General features: G+C 42.1%; 1 protein-coding gene across 1 annotated transcript; it reads right to left on the bottom strand.

The window, feature by feature from the left end:
* Positions 1-1,990: 1,990 nt before the first annotated feature.
* Positions 1,991-4,660, bottom strand: LOC103717454 (cytochrome P450 72A15-like). The gene is made up of 5 exons (XM_008805850.2): positions 4,372-4,660; positions 3,990-4,210; positions 3,568-3,812; positions 2,765-3,155; positions 1,991-2,540 (listed from the first exon to the last, which is right to left on the bottom strand). Exons 1-5 carry the CDS (start codon positions 4,658-4,660, stop codon positions 2,115-2,117), a joined length of 1,572 nt encoding a protein of 523 aa, XP_008804072.2. The 3' UTR covers positions 1,991-2,114.
* Between the last annotated feature and the right edge of the window lie 16,191 nt (positions 4,661-20,851).

Raw genomic sequence — 20,851 nt, 5'->3', positions numbered from 1 at the left:
TTTTCTTTTCTTATTTTGCTTTATTTTTTTTTGCTGTGTTGGTTGCCCAGTGCGGACTTGTATGAGAATTTTATTTGTGCCAACGTAATTTCAAGCCGGAAAATCTGCTTTTTTTTATCTAGGTACGTACGTATCATGTAATATCTCCAACTTGCACTTCTCAGAAGTTACCTGTCTAGGAATGCACAATTTTGGTGTAAGTATATGTACATACATAGCTTGGCTACTGATAATTGTAAAACAATTTAACAACCAAGACATTCTGAAGATTCCGAGGCTGCAAAGTCACCATAATTCTGAATAACGTCGCCAGTCTGTCCTACATTGCTAGAAGTTGAACCCTCAATGAGCTCTGGCAAATGCATCTTTGTTAACCGAGCTTTTCTCTTGCTTGTTCATTCACACCATCTCTTCATGGTTTTAGAAATATCATTTGAGATCTCCAAATCCTTTCCGCAAGCATCTGTCATATCCTTCTCACCTTCAAAAGGTCGGCATACTATAGAGCTTCCATGCCTTATGAGATCAGATGGTTTGAACCAGCAAACCCAAAGAATCAGAAGCATTATGTACAAGTGAAGCCCGCTCGTAGAATATCCACTTCCAAGTGCACCAATTCTTTTCTCCATGGGAGCTAAGAGTTTGTGATGATCTCTGCTGTATATGTTTGGGGTTCATGATCAGTCACTTGTTCCAACCCTTGGTTTTGACCTCACTCCAATCACTTCAGTTCTTCGATTAGTTTCCTTTTTATCTTAATATTTCTATTATTACTTTCTGGGTCTCGGTGCACATCTCCATTAAAAGAGGGCATCTGACTGGACATGTTCGCATAAGTTGGACAAGTAAGCTTCTTAACCTTGGCATTCATGGCAGGTTAGACGATGTTCTAGTATCTCCATCAGATGCAATAACCTCTGCAGTTGCCAGTCTAGGGATCCACAATTTTGGTGCAACTATATGTATAGATCAGACAGGAACTCAACTAATTTACGAATATAAAGGTAAACTTTAGTTTAAATTCTCTTGTGGCTCAACTTAAGGCAAACATTTGCACCTCTGCTTCCAACAGAATCAGGACCTGAACATGGATGAACTAGAGCAAGGAACTATCTAAAATAGACAAAACATACTGGCGAGCATGGACGTCACTACAGGAAATATGGGTTTTAACGACGCTTTTTTTAGATAATAGCTAATTACGATGCTTATTAGCATCGTCGTAGAGTTGGGATAAGACGACGCTTATGCGCGTCATTGGAAACCAAATTTCATCAAAACCCGCAGCCGCCCCCCTTCTCCCTCTATCCTCGATCGATCAAGCCCTAATAGAGCTAGCCGACCCTTGTCCCCTCCTCCTCCCTCGTCTCCGGCGCCGACCCTTGTCCCGTCCTTCACCCTCCTCTCCGGCGCCGAGCGACCTCCTCCCTCCGCCCTCCTTTTCCTCCCCCCCAAAAGCTCGGGTCCGAGTCTTGGCCATGCATGACCGGCGATTGAAGAGCTCTTCCAGTTCATTGCCTCTTCTTCTTCTGGATCTCGTCTCTGCTCTCGATCTCGCTCGCTTACAGGCCGGGAGACATCGTGCCAATGAGCAAGGCGTTGCCGAAGCTTTAGCCGACGCTTATAAGCGTCGCTAAAGGCCCTAAAAAGCGTCGGAAAAGGTAAGTTCTCCTATAGTGCGTGCATGCATGCAGACTACTAGTTCTTTCCCATAGTAGGAAAATCAAGCCAGTACATTGGAGAATGCTTAACTGTTTTCTGACACAACATTCCACTGTTCAAAGACTGATCAACAACCAAATCATAACAGTAAAAGATTGTTGGACAACGAGAAGACAAGCTGTTTGAGCACTTGAATAAGATTGGCATGTCCTGACAGCTAGGCATTTACTGAATTGCTATGCTATAAGTCAAATGCAGCTATAAATCTTAGGCTCAAATATATATTGGACTCTGGTTCAGCCAACTCCTTCCAATGATTCACAAAAACAGCACGCCGAATGGATTATAAACCTTATGAACCTCATGATAAAACCAGGGATTTTTGATGGTATTGATGCGGATAATAATGATATCGGCAATATCGAGTGTGATATATTGATGACAAGATGCTCTTAGTCCCTGTGTAGGATGATTTGAGCGCCATGTTGGGGATGAAGCGTTGCTACAGTATAAGGAGCATGGGCATAGGATGGTGAAAGTTGGAATGTAAAATGTTGAAGAATCCTAGCCAAAGCCATCTTGGCTTCCATCATTGCAAAGCTCTGACCGATGCAGATTCGAGGACCACCACCGAATGGAATGAAGGCGCCTTGAATCTTCGATGCCTTGGAAACTCCCTCGGCGAATCTCTCTGGATTGAATTCCGAAGCATCTTCACCCCAAAATTCTGGATCATGATGTATGAAGATTATAGGCAGCAAGAGTTGCACTCCTTCTGGAAAGGTGAACTGACCTAATTTCATTTCCTTGTAAGTCATCCTTAAGAGGAAAACTGCTGGAGGATATAATCTAAGAACTTCATACAGAACCATCGTCACCTGAAGCAAATTTGAAACATCTGAGGAATTTGTCCAATAAGAAACCTTTTTTTTTTTTTTTTGAAACAGCAATTAATGTAAAACACCAATAAAAGACTATTGGAAGCAATTATAAGCTGCCTTCTTTTCTAATGTAAAAATTTATTAGCTACTCGAAATCAGTCTTTCTCAAGGAATGCAGCGTAAACAGTTGATATGAGCAATCATAAAAATATATCACTCACAATCTTTAATCGACTTAAGCCATCGTAGTCGGGCTTATTTCCCCCGAAGACTTGTAGAACCTCTTCTCTTGCACGCGCCTGCCAACTCGGATGCAGGCTTAGCGCTACCAATGTCCATGTGAGAAGAACCGATGTTGTCTCATGCCCAGCAAAGTAGAATAGCTTGCATTCCTCGATCACATCTTCAATACTCATCCCAGAATTCTTGGAGCCTCCTTCGTTTTCCTTGGAGTGCCTAAAATTTGATTCCATTAGCAGGCCTAGCAAATCTTCATTGCTAGTTCCTCCCTTTCTTATAGCCACCTCTCTCCGATCGATCATGCTCCTGAGAAGCGATTGAATCTCTATATTAATTTCTTTCATTCTCTTGTTCTTCTTGGTAGGCAGAAACCTGCATCAAAGGTTCATTTATTTCAGTATCAAGTCAATTTTCATCATCAGTTGTTTTGACAAGGTTTAGGAGCCTATTGTTATTGTGTTCCTTTAAGTTAACAACGTGAAATCTATACATTTTTGAGGGATTCAATTCTTTAGAGGAAAAAAAGAAGCATCACCAGCATAAGTTGCATTTCTAGCATGAAAGTATTGATTTGATAATGAAGGAACACGAGTGACTTCTTTTTTTTTTTTTTATAATGATTTGATTTCCATTATCACTTACTCTGAGAAACATTATTAGAATTGAGAAATAAAATAGGATGAAGTTTTTTTAATTTTTTTTTTTTTTTTTTACATATTGGAGATTGTTCCTCTGAAGTTACTGAAAACTGAAATAAAATTAATAGGAAAAGAGAGACTTAAACCTGAAACCAGGGATGTATATATTTTGAAGAGCTGGAATTACAAGCTCAGCTTGCTCTTCTTGGAGGTGAAATATCCGTTGCCCTTCCCTAAAGTTGCTACCAAATGCCGTGCGGGAGATGACATCTGCAGTGAAACTCTGGAATTCAGGCCATACGTCCAGTTCGCAAGATCCTTTGGAAGCTACAAGCCTGTCCCATTTATCTATCAGCTCATCACAGCAAGTAGAAAAGGCTGGCAGCATGCACTACAAAAAAATCAACATAGAACATAGAATGCCATCAATCACTACTCAACTATGAACAAGTGCTGTATTTTTTTTTCTCTTGGTTCGGCAGCCTGGCAGAGTCTAATTTCTCAGATGGAAGTAAAATACGGCATTTCACAAGGAATTTCTTCATAGAATTCTGGATGACTGAAATACCTTTAATTTCTCTAAATGGAAAGCAGGATTGATGATCCTCCTATGTTTGGCCCATTTCTCACGTTCATAACTTGCGAGTCCTCCAGCCAATAACCTCCCTAGAGGATTTGAGTTTGGCTTCTCAAAGTGACCAAACTTGTTGGACAGAATTTCTCTCGTCAGTCCTGGATCCATAATGGCTACTCTCGGATCAGGCCCGAACCAAGTGAATGACGTTTTACCTGCATCAAACTGGTCGTGTAAATAAGGAAGAATCCGTTCAACTGTTGCCTGTGATAGTTTTACGTCCAAGACCAACTCAAACAATATATGCCAAGGCTAGATATTTCCCTAAATTTTTTTCCAATTTCCATCTACAGCAAGGAGGTCTAGAGTCGCTTACCATTTTTCTTGATGGCTTGGTGGAGGTGTGGAAGGACTCGAGGGATGATTTGGTGAGAGAAGGCCATGGGCATGGACCGAGCCTCCTTGTTTAGACGGTCGTAGTCCCTTAGGTCCCCGTAGAGGAACCGATACCGAGTGCCCTTCAGCCCCTGGGCCCGGAGAGCGCGCTCCAGCCTCCTCGGCCTCCACCACGCCCACTCCAAGGCACTCACGCCCCGTACCAATAACAACACGCCCACCAATCCCCAACCCAAGTTCCATAGCATACCAACTGATACCAACGCCATATTCTTGCCTTCACAAGGAGAGCCATCTGTTCTTCAGAATTTAAACCAAGGAGGCAGAGAATGGATGGTGTTTTCGATGTTTCCTTCGAAGACGTTGGCTACGAGAGAGAGGAAACGATGAGGACAATGGTGTCGAGCATAGGAGGAAACGACAATGGGTGCATTTGAATATGGGTGAGGTTTCCTAAGTCTTTGGCGCATGTCGCTGTTACAAAGGATGGTTTGATACCGCTAAGCTCTTAACAGAGAGGAAGAGACAGTTTTGTCCTCCCTCATGTTGCATGGAACAACCATGTACAGCTTAATGATGGGGCCTGTAAAACTTAAAATTCTGAGAGAAAGGCAAGCTTTCCAATGGAGTACTAAATTTGGACCCAATGGATTTCAGTATGAAAAAAATTAAGCAGACTTCCACAACATTTTCTTCGCCCCAATGACTGGCTTTATAGATACAAAAAAACTTGCGACGTCTGCTTATTCTTTTATTAACAAGAAATGTTGAAAACATTATAGGGCATTATGCGAAACTTAGTTAGTTTTACCAAATTTTATTTTCGTTGATTTGTGATTGATTGTGCCAAATTTAGTTGGTCTTACCAAACTTCATCAGCCTTCTAATATGTAAAAAGGCTGCTCGTATACATTGTAACAACAGACAGAAATATATTTTTTTAATTTTTTTTATAAAATTATTTTGTCTTTCCATTTATTTATTTATTTATTTATTTATTTATTTTTTATCGCGCCGTGCCCTCCTTGGTGGGACCAACTCGGTGCCCTCCTTGGCAGGACCAACTCGGTGGCGAGGACGTGGCTGAGGGGCATCGACTTCGGGTCCGGTCGCATAACCTTTGACGTGCCCGTGAACGCCCTGGGCGATGCCAGGAGACTGCTACTCACAGTTGACGAGCACCCTGCAGTTATCGGCATCCTGTTCTAGGCAGGCATCAAGCACGGCATCAGAGCTTGTCAGGGTGCCCCTCGTTCGCAAGGAAGGTGTCTGTCTTTGGTCCGGTTCTCCTTCCAACACGAAGGATTATTGATTATGACGTGACCCCTCATACACCTTGAGGAAGAGGCGAATACCTTTGGCTATGAGGGCAGCCAGCTATAGTTGTCATTAAGACACAGACAAGAAGAACATGCCTACTCCCATATGCCATCCTCTTCTCGCCCTGTAGCACACTCTCTCTTTGTAGCGCATGTTGAAAAAATAAACTTAATTTAATGAATGACTTTTGGAAGGATTCATGAATATGTGAAGGGTCACCTTGAAAGTGATGATTCATGTATATGTATTTAAGTAGTTCATATTTTTTGGATTTTCTATGTGCATTTAAGTGGTTTATGTCTTTTGGGTTTTCTATGTGCATTTAAGTGGTTCATGTACTTAGGTTTATTCATGTACCTAGAAGTCCTATAAATACCATGTAAGTCTTATAGTTTTGTAAGCAAAGCAAGAGTCAAAGTGAATAGAAAAAAATCTGAAGTATTCTTCCTCTCCATCCTTTCCTCTCTAATCTCTCTTCCTATATTTCCAACAAACTAGTATCAGAGCTCCAGTTTCTTGATCCTGGAGATGGCCAATTCTACCTTTCCATTTCAATTCCCTCGCCTTACAAAAGAGAATTATGAGAATTGGTGCATTCGTATGAAGGCTTTGCTTGGATCGCAAGATGTGTGGAAGATCGTGGATAGAAGCTATAAGAAGCCTCGTGAAGAAGCTTTGATGAATCCTACTCAAAGGGAGGCTCTACCCAGAATGTGGAAGAAGGACCAACAAGCTCTCACCCTCATCCATCAATGTTTAGATGAAGCCATGTTCGAAAGAGTGGCTAATGCGACCACCGCCAAGCAAGCATGGGAGATCTTACAAAACTCCTTTCAAGGAATTGATAAAGTGAAGAAAGTACGCCTTCAAATGTTACGAGGAGATTTTGAAGGCATACGAATGCAAGAATCCGAAGCTATTGCGGATTTTTTTTCGAGGGAATCAACAAGAAGAAGGAGGAGCCGATCGAGCAAGTTCTAGCCACCAAGCTCTCGGTGAAGGAGAAAGAAAGGAAGTTTGGAAAAAGTCAACAAGGAAGAGGACGTGGAGGTGGACAAGGTCGAGGGAGAGGAGGAAAAGGAAGAGGAAGAGGAAGAGATGGATAAGGCAATCAATACTCCAACAATGAAGAAAGGAGGTATTTGTCAAGAGGCCGTGGTAGAGGAAACTACACAAGGCAAAATGATAAGTCCAAAGTTCGGTGTTACAATTGCCAAAAGATTGGGCACTATGCTCGGAAGTGTTGGAGTTCTCCTTTCAATGTTGAAGAGAAGGCTCATCATGTTGAAAATGAAGAAGCGGAGGCCACTTTGTTGCTAGCCTTCAAAGGAGAAGAAAGAAGCAAGAAAGATTTGTGGTATCTTGATAATGCCGCAAGCAATCACATGTGTGGAGATAAAAACAAATTTGTGGAGATCGACGAATTGGTGACTGGGTTTGTCACTTTTAGGGATAACTCTAAAGTTCCAATTGAAGGCAAAGGTATGATTTTAATTCGTATGAAAAATGGTGGCCATCAACTTATGAGTAATGTTTATTATATTTCAAGTATGAAAAGTAATATTTTGAGTTTGGGACAACTTTTGGAGAAGAACTACGAGGTTCATATGAAAAATCATTGTCTCTTACTTCAAGATGATTGGAAGAATGTGATTGCTAAGGTGCCCATGACAAAAAATAGGATGTTTTTGCTTGACATCCAAACTGATGTTGCTAAATATCTCAAGACTTGTGTGAAAGATTCTTCTTGGCTTTGGTATTTGAAGCTTGGGCATGTAAATTTTGGAGACTTGAAGTTGTTGGGACAAAAAGAGATGTTGAAGGGCTTGCCGACTATTAACCAACCGGATCAACTATGTGAAGGGTGTCTTGTTGGCAAACAATTCCGAAAGAGTTTTCCAAAAAAACTACTTCAAGAGCAAGGGAGTCACTTGAACTTGTTCATGCCGATGTTTGTGGACCAATCAAGCCTTCTTCATTTGGTAACAATCGGTATTTTCTTCTCTTTATTGATGATTGTAGTAGAAAAACTTGGATTTATTTCTTGAAAGAAAAATCTGAAGTATTTGGTGCTTTTAGAAAATTTAAAGCACTTGTTGAAAAACAAAGTGGCTATTGTATTAAAGCCTTGAGAACGGATAGAGGAGGAGAGTTTACTTCTAACAAGTTTAATGAGTTTTGTGAAGTAAATGGCATTCGGCGGTTCTTGAGCGTTCCAAAATCTCCACAACAAAATGGTGTCGTTGAAAGGAAGAATAGGAGCATTCTATATATGGCTCGAAGCATGTTGAAGACAAAGAAGATGTCAAAAGAATTTTGGGCGGAAGCGGTTGACTGTGCAGTGTACCTATCCAACCGGTGTCCAACTAGAAGTCTATGGAACAAAACTCCTCAAGAAGCATGGAGCGGAAGAAAGCCAAGTGTTTTCCATTTAAGAGTTTTTGGGAGCATTGGCTATGTTCATGTACCTGATCAAGAGAGGTCCAAGCTTGATAATAAAAGCAAGAAACAGATCTTCATCGGGTATGATCAACGTTCCAAAGGCTACAAGCTCTACAATCCAAGTGTTGGCAAGGCGACTATTAGTAGAGATGTGGAGTTCGATGAAGAAGATTCTTGGGATTGGAGTAATGAAGATAAGGAGAGGTATGATTTCTTTCCATTCTTTGATGAGGAGGAGCAAAGAAGAGAAGTTCAAGAGCCCATAACACCTCAATCACCAACAACTCCTAGTACATTTTCTTCATCTTCTAGTGGAAGCTCTAGTGAAAGGCAACCACGAATGAGGAGTCTTCAAGATCTTTATGAGGTAACAGAAAATTTAAGTGATGATTTAACTCTTCTTTGTCACTTTGCCGATTGTGAGCCCATAGTTTTTGAAGAAGCGGTCAAAGATGAGAAGTGGAGAATTTTCATGGATGAAGAGATCAAGTCAATTGAGAAGAATGACACTTGGGAGCTAGCAACCATACCAGAAGGTCAAAAGCCCATTGGTGTGAAGTGGGTTTTCAAAGAAAAGAAGAATGTTAAAGGTGAAGTAGAGAGATATAAGGCAAAGTTGGTAGCCAAGGGATATAGCCAACGTCCCGGGATTAACTATAGTGAAGTATTTGCTCCTGTTGCACGGTTGGAGACCATTCGAATGATAATCTCACTTGCAGCTCAAAAGAAGTGGAAGATTATTAAATGGATGTCAAATCAGCTTTTTTGAATGGCATTCTTGAGGAAGAAGTTTATGTTGAACAACCTTTGAGCTATGTGATCAAAGGCCATGAAGACAAAGTGTTGAAGTTGAAGAAAGCATTGTATGGTTTGAAGCAAGCGTCAAGGGCTTGGAATAGTCAGATTGACAAGTATTTTCAAAAGAATGGGTTTACCAAGTGCCCACATGAGCATGCTCTCTATGCTAAGGTGCGTGAAAATAGAGATATTTTGCTTGTTTGCTCATATGTTGATGATTTGATTTTTACGGGCAATAATCCAAGTATGTTTGAAAAGTTTAAGCAAGCTATGACTAAAGAGTTTGAAATGACAGATATTGGTCTCATGTCTTATTATCTTGGCATTGAGATCAAACAAATGGAGGATGGAATTTTTATTTCTCAAGAAGGTTTTGCCAAGAAAATCCTTAAGAGGTTCAAGATGGAAGATTGTCAACCTGTGAACACTCCGATGGAATGTGGAGTAAAATTGTCTAAGCATTAAGAAGGAGAGAAGGTAGACTCTACAACCTTTAAAAGTTTAGTTGGAAGTTTGAGATACCTAAGTTGCACAAGACCAGATATACTTTTTGGAGTTGGGCTTATTAGTCGGTTTATGGAGTCACCAAGCATGACACATTTCAAAACGGCAAAACGAATTCTTCGTTACATCAAAAGTACAATCAATTTTGGCTTGTTTTATTCATGTTCTAATGAATTTAAGCTTGTGGGCTATAGTGATAGTGATTGGGCCGGAGATATGGATGACCGGAAGAGCACTACCGGTTTCATTTTCTACTTGGGAAATACAGCTTTTACTTGGAGTTCAAAGAAGCAACCAATCGTGACACTTTCTACTTGTAAAGCTGAATATGTTGCCGCTACTTCTTGTGTTTGTCATGCCATATGGTTAAGAAGATTATTGAAGGAGTTACAAATGCCACAAGAGGAGGCCATGGAGATTTTTGTTGACAATAAGTCGACCATTGCATTGGCAAAGAATCCGGTTTTTCATGATAGAAGCAAGCATATAGATACAAGGTATCATTTTCTTAGAAATTGCATTGCAAAGAATGAAGCGCAAGTGAAGTATGTGAAGACTCATGACCAAGTTGCAGATATTTTTACTAAGCCTCTCAAGTATGACACTTTTAGCAAGTTGAGGATGATGCTTGGAGTTACAAGAAATTAAGTTTAAAGGGGGGTGTTGAAAAGATAAACTTAATTTAATGAATGACTTTTGGGAGGATTCATGAATATGTGAAGGGTCACCTTGAGAGTGATGATTCATGTATATGTATTTAAGTAGTTCATATCTTTTGGATTTTCTATGTGCATTTAAGTGGTTTATGTCTTTTGGGTTTTCTATGTGCATTTAAGTGGTTCATGTACTTAGGTTTATTCATGTACCTAGAAGTCCTATAAATACCATGTAAGTCTTATAGTTTTGTAAGCAAGGCAAGAGCCAAAGTGAATAGAAAAAAATCTGAAGTATTCTTCCTCTCCATCCTTTCTTCTCTAATCTCTCTTTCTATATTTCCAACAGCGCATCCCCGTACCACCCGTACCGCAGCACATTCACGGTCCTCCTCATCGAAGCGGTACTCCATTGTCTTCTTGATCCCGTTCTCATCGGGGCCCAACACCACATGAGGCAGCAGCAGGAAGTCGAGGTTTCCGCCGTCGTCCTCGTCAAGCTCTCCCCAACGGAGCTTCTGAGGGCTTTGAGTTGCGAGCAGCTCCCACTTTGCCTGAACTTTGCTCCTCTTCGCCCGTAGGAGGAGCGTAGAGAAGGCCTCCCGAGTCTTCTGATCTCAGTTGTTTGCCCATCTGTGTGCGCGTCTCCTCCACCTCAGCCGCGGGCCCCATCTTCGCTTTCGAAGGTGGAGAACGCCTGTCTTCTTTTTTTTTTTTTTGGACACCGGCTGGCCCAAAATCTGTCCAACACCAAAGAAGTGACTCAACCCATCTCTATCATTTTTGATGGCTCGAACTACAATGCATGGTCCAATGCTATGCTCATGTGGCTTTGCGGACATCGTTTTTAGGGACTTGTTGCTGGTGCCGAGCACAAACTCGAGAAAGAAGAGAAAGAGCCCCAAGATGTCTTTGACAACCATCTCGCCAACTAGAAAAGTTTTCCAACACAAGTGTTGTCTCCATTGGCAGTACTCTTAACAGAATTGAGAATGCCAAAGATGTATTAGATCTACTGGCATATCGATACAACAAAGCCGACCTCTCTCAGCAATATCAACTCTCCACCAAACTTCATCGCATGCGACAGGAACCAAGTCAGTCTATTACTGATTTCTTCTTTCAGATGAATTATTTTTGGGATCAACTCTCTTTGTGTGACTGACCAATCTTGAAGATGTCAATAAGTTTATAGCATATCGAGATAGTATGCATCTGGTTCAGTTTTTGATAGCTATCAGGGACGACTTTGAAAGCACTCATGCTGCTTTATTGCACCGTTCTCCCCTGCCGACTCTAGAGAGTGTACCAAGTGAGCTCATTTATGAAGAGACAAGGTTTTCCACTATGCAGTTGCCTACCTTGGAGCCAATTCTGGCCACTCCTTCAACACCTCCTACTCGGCCTTCTGCACCTCCTACTCGGCTCACATCTTCTAACTGCACAATTCAATGCAACTACCATAAGAAGTTGGGTTTTAAGATTATCGAGTGCTGGAAACGTCCTAAATATTTCGGTTAGAGAGTTCCTTTTCCAAAGACTGTTACTACTACTCCTTTAGAATCTTCGGATGGTTTATCTATAGACCGTTCTGGCCCAACTGTATCTCTCTCTACTATAGAGGTTGAAGCCCTTATCCATCAGGTTCTATCTAAGGCCAATCTCCCTTCAGCTCTGACTACCACCTCAGCTAACCAATCTTGGTATATTGACTCTACTTGTTGTAACCATATGACCTTTAATTCCTCTCTTCTTACTTCTACAACTAAATTATCTTACTCACCTACAATTTACACTGCCAATAGTTCTCATATGCATGTCAATCATCGTGGTTCTGTTTCTACTCCTCAGCTATCTGTCACTGATACCTTCCTTGTTCCCAAACTATCTTTAAATCTGTTATCAGTTGGACAACTTTGTGAACTAGGTCTTGAGTTATTTTTCACAAATCATGGTGTTGTGGTGTAGGATCCACAGACAGAACCGGTCGTTGGGACTGCCTGTAAGGTTGGTCGTTTGTTTGAGCTCACTTCTCTGCATCTTCCAGTCAATGTGTCGGATGCAACTCCATCTCGTACGTCGTCTGCTATTCTCAGTCTTTGGCTCTCTCGATTAGGGCATGCCTCGGTATCTCGTATCCGCTCGTTAATTTTTAGTAGTAATTTAGGTTTTGTGAGTCCTGAGTCATTTGATTGTGTCTTATCAGTTTCGAAAACAATCTAGTCTACCTCTTCCTAATAGTGACTCAATTTCTTCAGAACCTTTTGATCTGGTACATTTTGATGTTTGGGGGCCTACCCTACTCATACTATGGGGGGATCACATAATTTTGTAATTTTTGTTGATTACTATTTTCGATACATGTGGCTTTATCTTATGCGCAACCGGTCCGAACTTCCACAAATTTGTATTAATTTTTAAAAAATGATTCAGACCTAATTTTCTCATTCAATTAAGATTTTTCAATCTAATAATGCCATTGAGTATAGAAAATCCACTTTTCTCAAAATCTTGAAGCAAAATGGCATGATCCCACATCGTTCATGTCTTGGAACCTCCCAACAGAATGGGCGTGCTGAGCGTAAACATAGGCACATTTTGGATACTACTCAAGCCCTTCTGCTTTCTGGATTTGTTCTAGAATCCTTTTGGGGTGAAGCAGCTCTCACTGCGGTCTACACTATCAATCGCACTCCTTCACCCACAACACAGCATGAGTCGCCCTATGAACTTCTCTATGGAAAAATTTTTGAGTACCACTCTCTTCGGGTTTTTAGGAGTGTGTGTTTCGTTCTTCTTCAACCCCATGAGCATGTTGAGATACGCCACGCATGATGCGACATTCGCAGCGGAATATCGCACGGGACATCGTTTATCGTATGAACGCGCCGCAGATCATAGAATTCAAAAAATTTTCTGGATCCAAATCTAGAAGATCTTTGAACTCGTTAGGAAGGAAAGATTAGGATCTGAGGAAGGTTGATTAATTATCATTAAACTGAAACAAAAATCAAAAGTTGTAAATTTGAAGATCCTATCTTCAAAATTTCTGCAGGTGAAGAAAACTGCAACCTGATGATCTTTCTAGATTCTTGTTTAAGCCGCACACGTGTCCGGCCTCTACAGGTATCCACACGAGGATCTAATGATTTGAGATAAAGTCTTACCGGAGTGCTAACTCCTTGCAAAGACCTCTCATGACTATCAAAAGATTGGAAGAAAAATCTGCAACATACCTCCTTTGAAAAGGAACTCTTTCTTCTTCAACATTGCTCGCGATGGAGGAAGAAGAGGGATGAAGCTTTCACCGTGGATATTCCTTGCCTTGCTCCCATGGAAGAAGAGGTCCCCTTGCTGCCGTGGAGAAAGGAGGAAGAAGAGGGCTTGGCGTGAGGAAGAACTCCTTCTTCCTTGCTGCCGTGTGAAGTACCTCTTCCTTGCTTCTTCTTCTTTACTTTCCAACACCTTGGAGGAAGAAGAAGGGGATCCTTCACCTTGCTACCGTGAGGAGGAGAAGGTCTCCTCTTGCTGCCGTGGAGAAGGGGGAAAGGAAGAGGGAGGACTTCAGCATCCATCTGCCATATCTCATAATCATGATAAGCTGCAATAGCAAGCAACGTTCGAATGGACTTCAGCATGGCCACCAGTGAAAAAGTATCTTGATAGTCAATGCCTTCGCGCTGACTATAACCTTTTGCCACCAACCTTCTTTTATAGATCCATTTACACCCAATAGGTACTATACCTTTAGGTGGATCTACTAAGATCCAGACTTAGTTGGAATGCATGGAGTCTATCTCTAACTTCATTGCATCCATCCATCTCTCGGAGTCGATGTCTAACATCGCTTCATTGTAGGTTTTGGGATCATCACCATGTTCCTTTTCTCCCATGAGGAACTCTTCCTCTACTTCCTCTGTAAGCATACCTAAGTACCTTTCAGGAATATAGGAGATCCTACTGGATCTACAAAGTGGACGAGATTCTTCATGTATTGGCTCAATGTGAAAGGGTTCACTAGGCTCAATTGCTCGTTGCTCTTCAGAGACTTTCTCTTCGAGCTTAATTTTTCTTCCACTGCCTCTATCAAGGATATACTATTTTTCCAAGAAGATGGCATGCCGGCTCACCAACACTTTGTGATCCTCTAGGATGTAAAAATTGTATCCTAATGACTCTTTAGGATATCCTATGAAATGAGCACCAATTTTCCAAGCCTCTAGCTTGTCCGCCTGTTGTCGCTTGACTTGGGCTGGACATCCCTAAATCTTGAGATTGTTAGAAGTATGCCCTAGAAGCCAACGTGGCTGACGCATATTTGTAATCTAGGACATAAATTTGTAATTTGACACTTATTAATAAATAAGATTGGACAATTTATTTTTCATTCATGTTTGTATGTGTCCATGAATCATCCAAGAAATTAATAGATGATGACACATAATTTCAAGAAGTTAAGAATTTGAGGCATGTGTCATTAGGGATTAATTTCTAAATGCTCCTGATCGATGGATCCATCACGAGGGACGGTGATCGATCCGCTGAGATTAGTGCATAGATCACTTAGTCAGATGGACGAGTCTCGAGTCCATGGTGTAGAGACACTGGAGTGATTATGCAAGTACTTGTTAGAGAATAAGGTACTGAGCGTGACCAAAGATAGTAGTCACATGGATGTCTATCCACTCGTCAGTGACTACTTATGCTGCAGTTGTATGACTGGTCCTTTGACCTGCGAAGCCTCAGCTATCCACTGTGAGGTTACTGTAGTTTGACGAGCATGTGAACTTGGGCCCTAGTCATTCGGATCCTTGTAGTGCGAATTGGCTGCAGTAGGTTCATTTTAGAATAGGGTTGCGTCTAGATGGGATCTATCGATCTTGATAGATTAGGAGTGATCCTATGTGATTTATGAGACTGAGTTCGATAAATTTCTGATCAGGTATTTTGAAAAAAGAGTTTTCCATATCTTGAACTGGAAGTCGTATAAATTTGACATATGACAGACGATGGGGTTTGACGAGATATCCATAACCTCCGTCACGTCGGAATCCATGATAGAGGGACTGCATCATACGCTAACTGCGCCAAGAGGTTCAGATATTCCATTCTGTTGGGTTGCCACCACATACTAATAGGTGTCACTAGTGGATTGTGAGACTCGAAGGCATTCACTTGGTGATCAGTGAACCCTAAGAGTAGAACTGAAATCGTTTCAGTTCACTGAAAGAAGTTTCAGTGATATTGAGATGGAGATCTCAATATTTTTTACTACCAGTCAGAATAGAACCTATGGGGTCACACACATAGAGGATTTAATTTGTCAGACTATCATAATTGTGATTTGAAATCATAATAGAAATCAATTATCAATATGATTGGTGATTGAATTAACCCACTAAGTGTTAGTGAGTTAATGGAAGAAAAATTAAGTGAAATTGATTGCAATTGGATTGCAATTGGACTTAAGTCATATTCATCCTACAACGACATGTGGTCTTTAAAATCCGCACAAATCTTGGTTTAATCAAATTGACCCAATCATGAACCCAAATCAAATTGGGTTCGACCCAAATTGATTTGGGTTCATGATTGGGTCAAATTGATTAAACCAAGATTTGTGCGGATTTTAAATACCACATATCGTCGTAGGATGAATATGACTTAAGTCATGTTCACACTATAAGGACTTTAAAGTCCACATGGCATCGTAGCACTACAACAAATGTTGGTTTTGCCAACTGTCTTTTTCCGACGCTAGGAAAAAGCGTCGGAAAAGTTTGGCTCGGCACCAACCTTTGCCGACGCTTTTTCCTAGCATCAGTAAATCTCAAGAAACAACGACGCTCTAAAGTGTCGTTAAAACTTTCAGAAATGATGACGCTTATACGCGTCGTTAAAAAACATAAAACCCCTTCCGCTCGGCCCCCTCTCCTCATTTTCTATCGGTCGATGCCCTAGCCGACTTCTCACCTCCATCGCCGACTTCCCCGCTGCCATCAACCTCGCCCTCTTCTGAGGTAAGCCTCCTCCTTCTCCTCCTCCTCCTCCTCCTCAAACTAATCTCACCTCCATCCGTAGCTCCGATCGGCGATCAAATATTCCGCTTCTCCGCAGCCGTCGACCTTGCCGTCGTCTGAGGTAAGCCTCATACTCCTCCTTCTCTTCCTCCTCCTCCTCCTCCTCCTCCTCCTCCTCCCCCTCTTTGTTTTCTTCTTGTCCTTAACTCTCGCCCGGTCCCGTCTCTTCATCCTCTGCCGTTCGATGCCCTAGCTGCGCGCCGACATCTCACCTCCATCCCGAGCGAGCCCTAGCTACTCCGGCGCCGTCGACATCGCCGTCGTCTGAGGTAAGTGATCCTCATACTCTCCGTTAATCTGAATAACTGCTTGCTATTTTGCTTAATTGTCATCTCTGGTCGTAGCTTTTAGATTGTTGTTGCAGATTCTGAATTTGGATGCATTTAAAGATATTTTTGTTGATTTTGGTAGGCAATGACAAGAGTAGCTCAGGGAGTATGAATGACTAATCTGATTGGGATTGATAATTGATGCAGACTTGTTATGGTGTTGGTGTGATATTAGGTAGTTACTTAATTGTTAGTTGGTACTTCTGATTCAAGAGTCATTCATTTATATTGACACCATCTTATATGTCTTTACAAATAAATATACTTCCAAATGAATGATATGCACCAGTTGATTTAGGAAAGAGTACTCTTAATTGCAGTTAAGGATCGTTTTGGACATCATTGCAACATAATCAGATATATGCATAAAATACGTGGACAAACAAGAAAAGAGCAGGACACAGATAAAGAGAGCTTTATGAAAAATGGGCACCATCAACGTATTTAAGGTTCATCATTTCCTGTATTTAAGGTTCATCATTTTTCCCGTATTTAAGGTTCATCGTTTCCTTTCCTTACCCACCAACGTAAAATGGTAAAATTGGGGTCAAAGGGTTTTAATAAAATTAAAATGGTAACAATGTTCTATGTTCTGACTATTTAGCTTAGCTTTATGAATGTCTTTTCGATTTTTTCCACTCGCATCAAAGATCACCTCCAAGAGGCTGAACTCTATTTGACTCCTTTGATGGGAAGTGTTATAATCGCCGACCTTGTTTGCTGATGAAAAATGACCAACTAGTTACAAGAAACAAGTTATGTCCATTTTCCTCTACCTATATGGTTCAAAACATTATGCCGTTCTAGTTATGAGTCGCCTATTTGTTCGACCTTGGTGCGCTCTTCAGCTATGGTAAGAACCTATCGAATTGAGGAAGCCACTATAAACAACCAAAAATGAGCTAAGTCATATATATATATATAGATAGATAGATAAATAGATAGAGATTGTATTATATCTAAGAAAATAGAAAAGTGATTTGGTCGGGGCTGATAGTGTCGCTTTGTCTACCCAAATAGAAAGGTTGTTTAGGAGTTCTGGTGGGAGTGATGCCAAGCAGCAGAACTGTTCAAACAAGATGGCCAATGGGCATGAATTAGTCCTTTGTTATCCATCCATCTTTTCATATCATCAATCTGAATATTTTTGCCTCAGTCCAGGGATCTTTTTAAAGTTCACATCAACAGCCATATGGTTGAAATATAAAAGCCTTCTGTTGCTTTCTTGCAAACATTTCAGTTCAATGCATATATGTTAGGCACCTGCATTGTACATGCTCAACATGCAATCAATCACCTGTTGCCCCTTTTGAATAAAACCATAAGATATGATATTGATGGGTACTATCTAACCTATGGATGTCTTGGGACAAATATTACCCAAATGTCTACATTACCAATAATAAGTACCTTAGAAGGCATGATAGGTGTCTATTCATGACCAAAAAGTTACTCTTTACAACCTTTTTTAAATCACAGGCAATTGGTATATCAGCAAGAGAAGGATAAAAATGTGAACCCAATTAGATTCCCAAAGTCATAAGTTTGTCTAGATCATTTTAAGTCTCTAATTAATTCTGTGCCTCTTGTGCCAAATATACTGATCCTATGCAGTCATATTGAAACCGATTGCTATGCCTAAGCAGTTTTCATACTTCCCCTCTTTAAAAATCCCCTGCGCAGCAGCTAAGTTTCATTACCAAATATTTGCCAACATAAGTCACATATAATTAACTGGAAACCTACCCGAAAAGGGGAAAAAGCCAATACCAGATGGTCCTAGAATCGATTCCATGAAAAGGGAAGCCATTGTGCAATGGATATGGACCAAATTCACTTTCCTATCTAAATCGAATATTTCTGAGCATGTATGGAACAGCACATTGTTCCTGTGAGGACCGGTCCATTCACCGGCCCGTATCCAATTGGGCTAGTGGGCCAGCCCAATGAAGCCAGCCATTTGGAGTCCGCCACCTCGTCCTTAAGGGGAGGGGCAGATGTCAATAGAAGGGAGGTGTTGCTGCCAGGTGTTAATACAGTGACAATCGCTTAAAAACCTCTCGACACGTCGCTTAGAACCCCCCAAACGCCTTCCTTCCTCCTGGTATGCTCCCTCCCAAATCCGGACGCTGCCAGATCTCAGCACCCCGTCGGCTGGACATCTACGCCGACATCCCCACCATAGCAGCTGACCTCCGGTGGTCGCCAGAGCCTCTCTTCACCTTACTCCATCACCGACACCCGCTGCTTGGGTCAGTGAGGTAACATCCATCCATTTCTCCGTCCCTTCCTTCCTGATGTTCATAGCCTTGCTTTTCCTCCCAATCTGCTCAGGATAACAAAGAAAAGAAAGAAAGAAAGAAAGAAAGAAGCAAAGAAGAAGAAAAATAAGAAAAGAGGAAGAGGGGACTCACCAGGGAGACGTCGCGTGCGGCGGCGGCCGGCTTCGGCTGCGAACGGCGCTGACACGGGCGTCGGCCGTGGGCCAGCCGAGGATGCCGCTGGCACGGGCGTCGGCTGCAGGCCGGCCGAGGGCACCGCCGGCTGTGGCCGACCTCTCCCGAACTCACTGCCTCCCCTCGCAGGAGAAGAAAGGGGGAAAGAAAAGAGGGATCGGGAGAGAAGGAAGGAAAGAGAGGAGGAGAGGAAGCTCTTGGAAGTAGAGGGAACGGGGACTCACCGATTCGACGTAGCGTGCGGTGGCCACCGGCTTCGGCCGCGAGGGCCGCCGGCACGAGCCTCGGCCGCAGGCCGGCCGAGGATGCGGACGTCGAGCGTCGGCCGCGAGCGCGGCCGAGGGCGCCGCGGGCTTCGGCCGCGGGTGACGGCCGAGGGCACCGCCGGCCGTGGCATGACCCCAAGCTCGGCCTCTCCCAAGCCGCCGCCTCTTCTTCCTTGAGATGGGAAGGGGAGGAGGTTAGAGTGGAAAGAGGGTTCGGGAGAGTCGTCGGGAGAAGCTTCGGGAAGGAGAAGAAAAAGAAAAGAGAAAGAAAGGAGAAGAAAAGAAGGAAAAAAAAAAAGAAAAAGAAAAGAAAAGGAAAAGAAAAGGAAGAAAAAAAAAAGAAAAAAAAAAGGGAGAAGAAAAGAGACCCTTAACGGATCCGACCTAACGGGACGGATCGGGGTTCGGGTCCGAAACCCGTTAAGCTCAATAATAAAAAATTGATATTTTAATCATGCATGTAAGTTTATAAAATCTTAGCTAGCCAAGAGGCACTATTATAATGGGCTCAAAGATGCTACTGATCGAATGCAACTGAGCTGGCCTTGCTAGTGGCCGAGAAGGACTAGCTGGCCCCGCCAGTGGCCGAATGGACTTCGCAGTAGCATCCGAGAGAATGGACCACGACATGCCGGGGGCACGGTTTCATATGCATACTTTATGAAAATGATATTTGAAGCATGATCATGAGGCTCGTTTCAGAGCCTGGGTATATGAGGCGGGTGCTTCCAAATCCTGCGGATGCGTTTTTGGGGAGAAGCAAAATCGGTGAGGGGTGAAGGACGCTTGCGTGAAGCCCCGGAACCGGCCAACATCTGGCAGGGGAGCCCCGTGTTTCCCCCTCATGTGGGCCCGATAGTCACATGCCCTGTGCTGGCGGGCCGTGACATTTATGAACGTGCCTGGCCAAAGCATACATTGTTTTACAACGGATTTTTTGAATATATCCTTATGAAATGTTGTATTTTGCTAAAACCGCTATCTCCTTTAAATGATGCTAATCGCATGAATTCTTATGTTTTATGAAAATTCTGTTTGACTGAAAATACTGCTTGTTTTCCAAGCATACATATTTTGCCATAATAAATTGTGAGATAATACGCATGTCAGCTTCTCAAACCCTGCATAAACATGGTTACCATTATGTTCGATCCGGTAAGATTATGTATGATTACTTACTGAGCCGTGTAGCTCATATCCGTTCATTTACTTTTTCTTTCAGATCCTCATCACTGATAGCTGGCAGAGACACGTTAATTTGGTATCAGGGCTTCTTTCTTTTGGAGTAAAGCAAGTATACTTTTGTGTACATAAACTACATAGAAGCTCTGTATTTGGGTACTGACCAGCATGTTGTACTAAGAATATTTTCATATGAAAAAATTTGGTTGGTTTGGCTACCCTGTTACCCAGGTATGAGGCTGCGTGCTATTGTGGGCGGTAGTCGGCAATAGCACGGCCGTGTCACGGATCCGGGTCCGGGGCGTGACATTCTTGTGGTATCAGAGCAATAGGTTAACCATGAGTAAAAATTTCAAATTTTAATAAGGGCATGGGTAGTTAAGTCTCATTTAGTGAGATTTCGTATATTGGAAAGAAAGAAAAGATTTTA

This window comes from Phoenix dactylifera, chromosome 4, assembly GCF_009389715.1.
Source record: "Phoenix dactylifera cultivar Barhee BC4 chromosome 4, palm_55x_up_171113_PBpolish2nd_filt_p, whole genome shotgun sequence".
NCBI lineage: Eukaryota > Viridiplantae > Streptophyta > Magnoliopsida > Arecales > Arecaceae > Phoenix > Phoenix dactylifera.
Note: the sequence above shows the minus strand (reverse complement) of the source record. Positions and strands in the feature narration are given on the sequence as shown.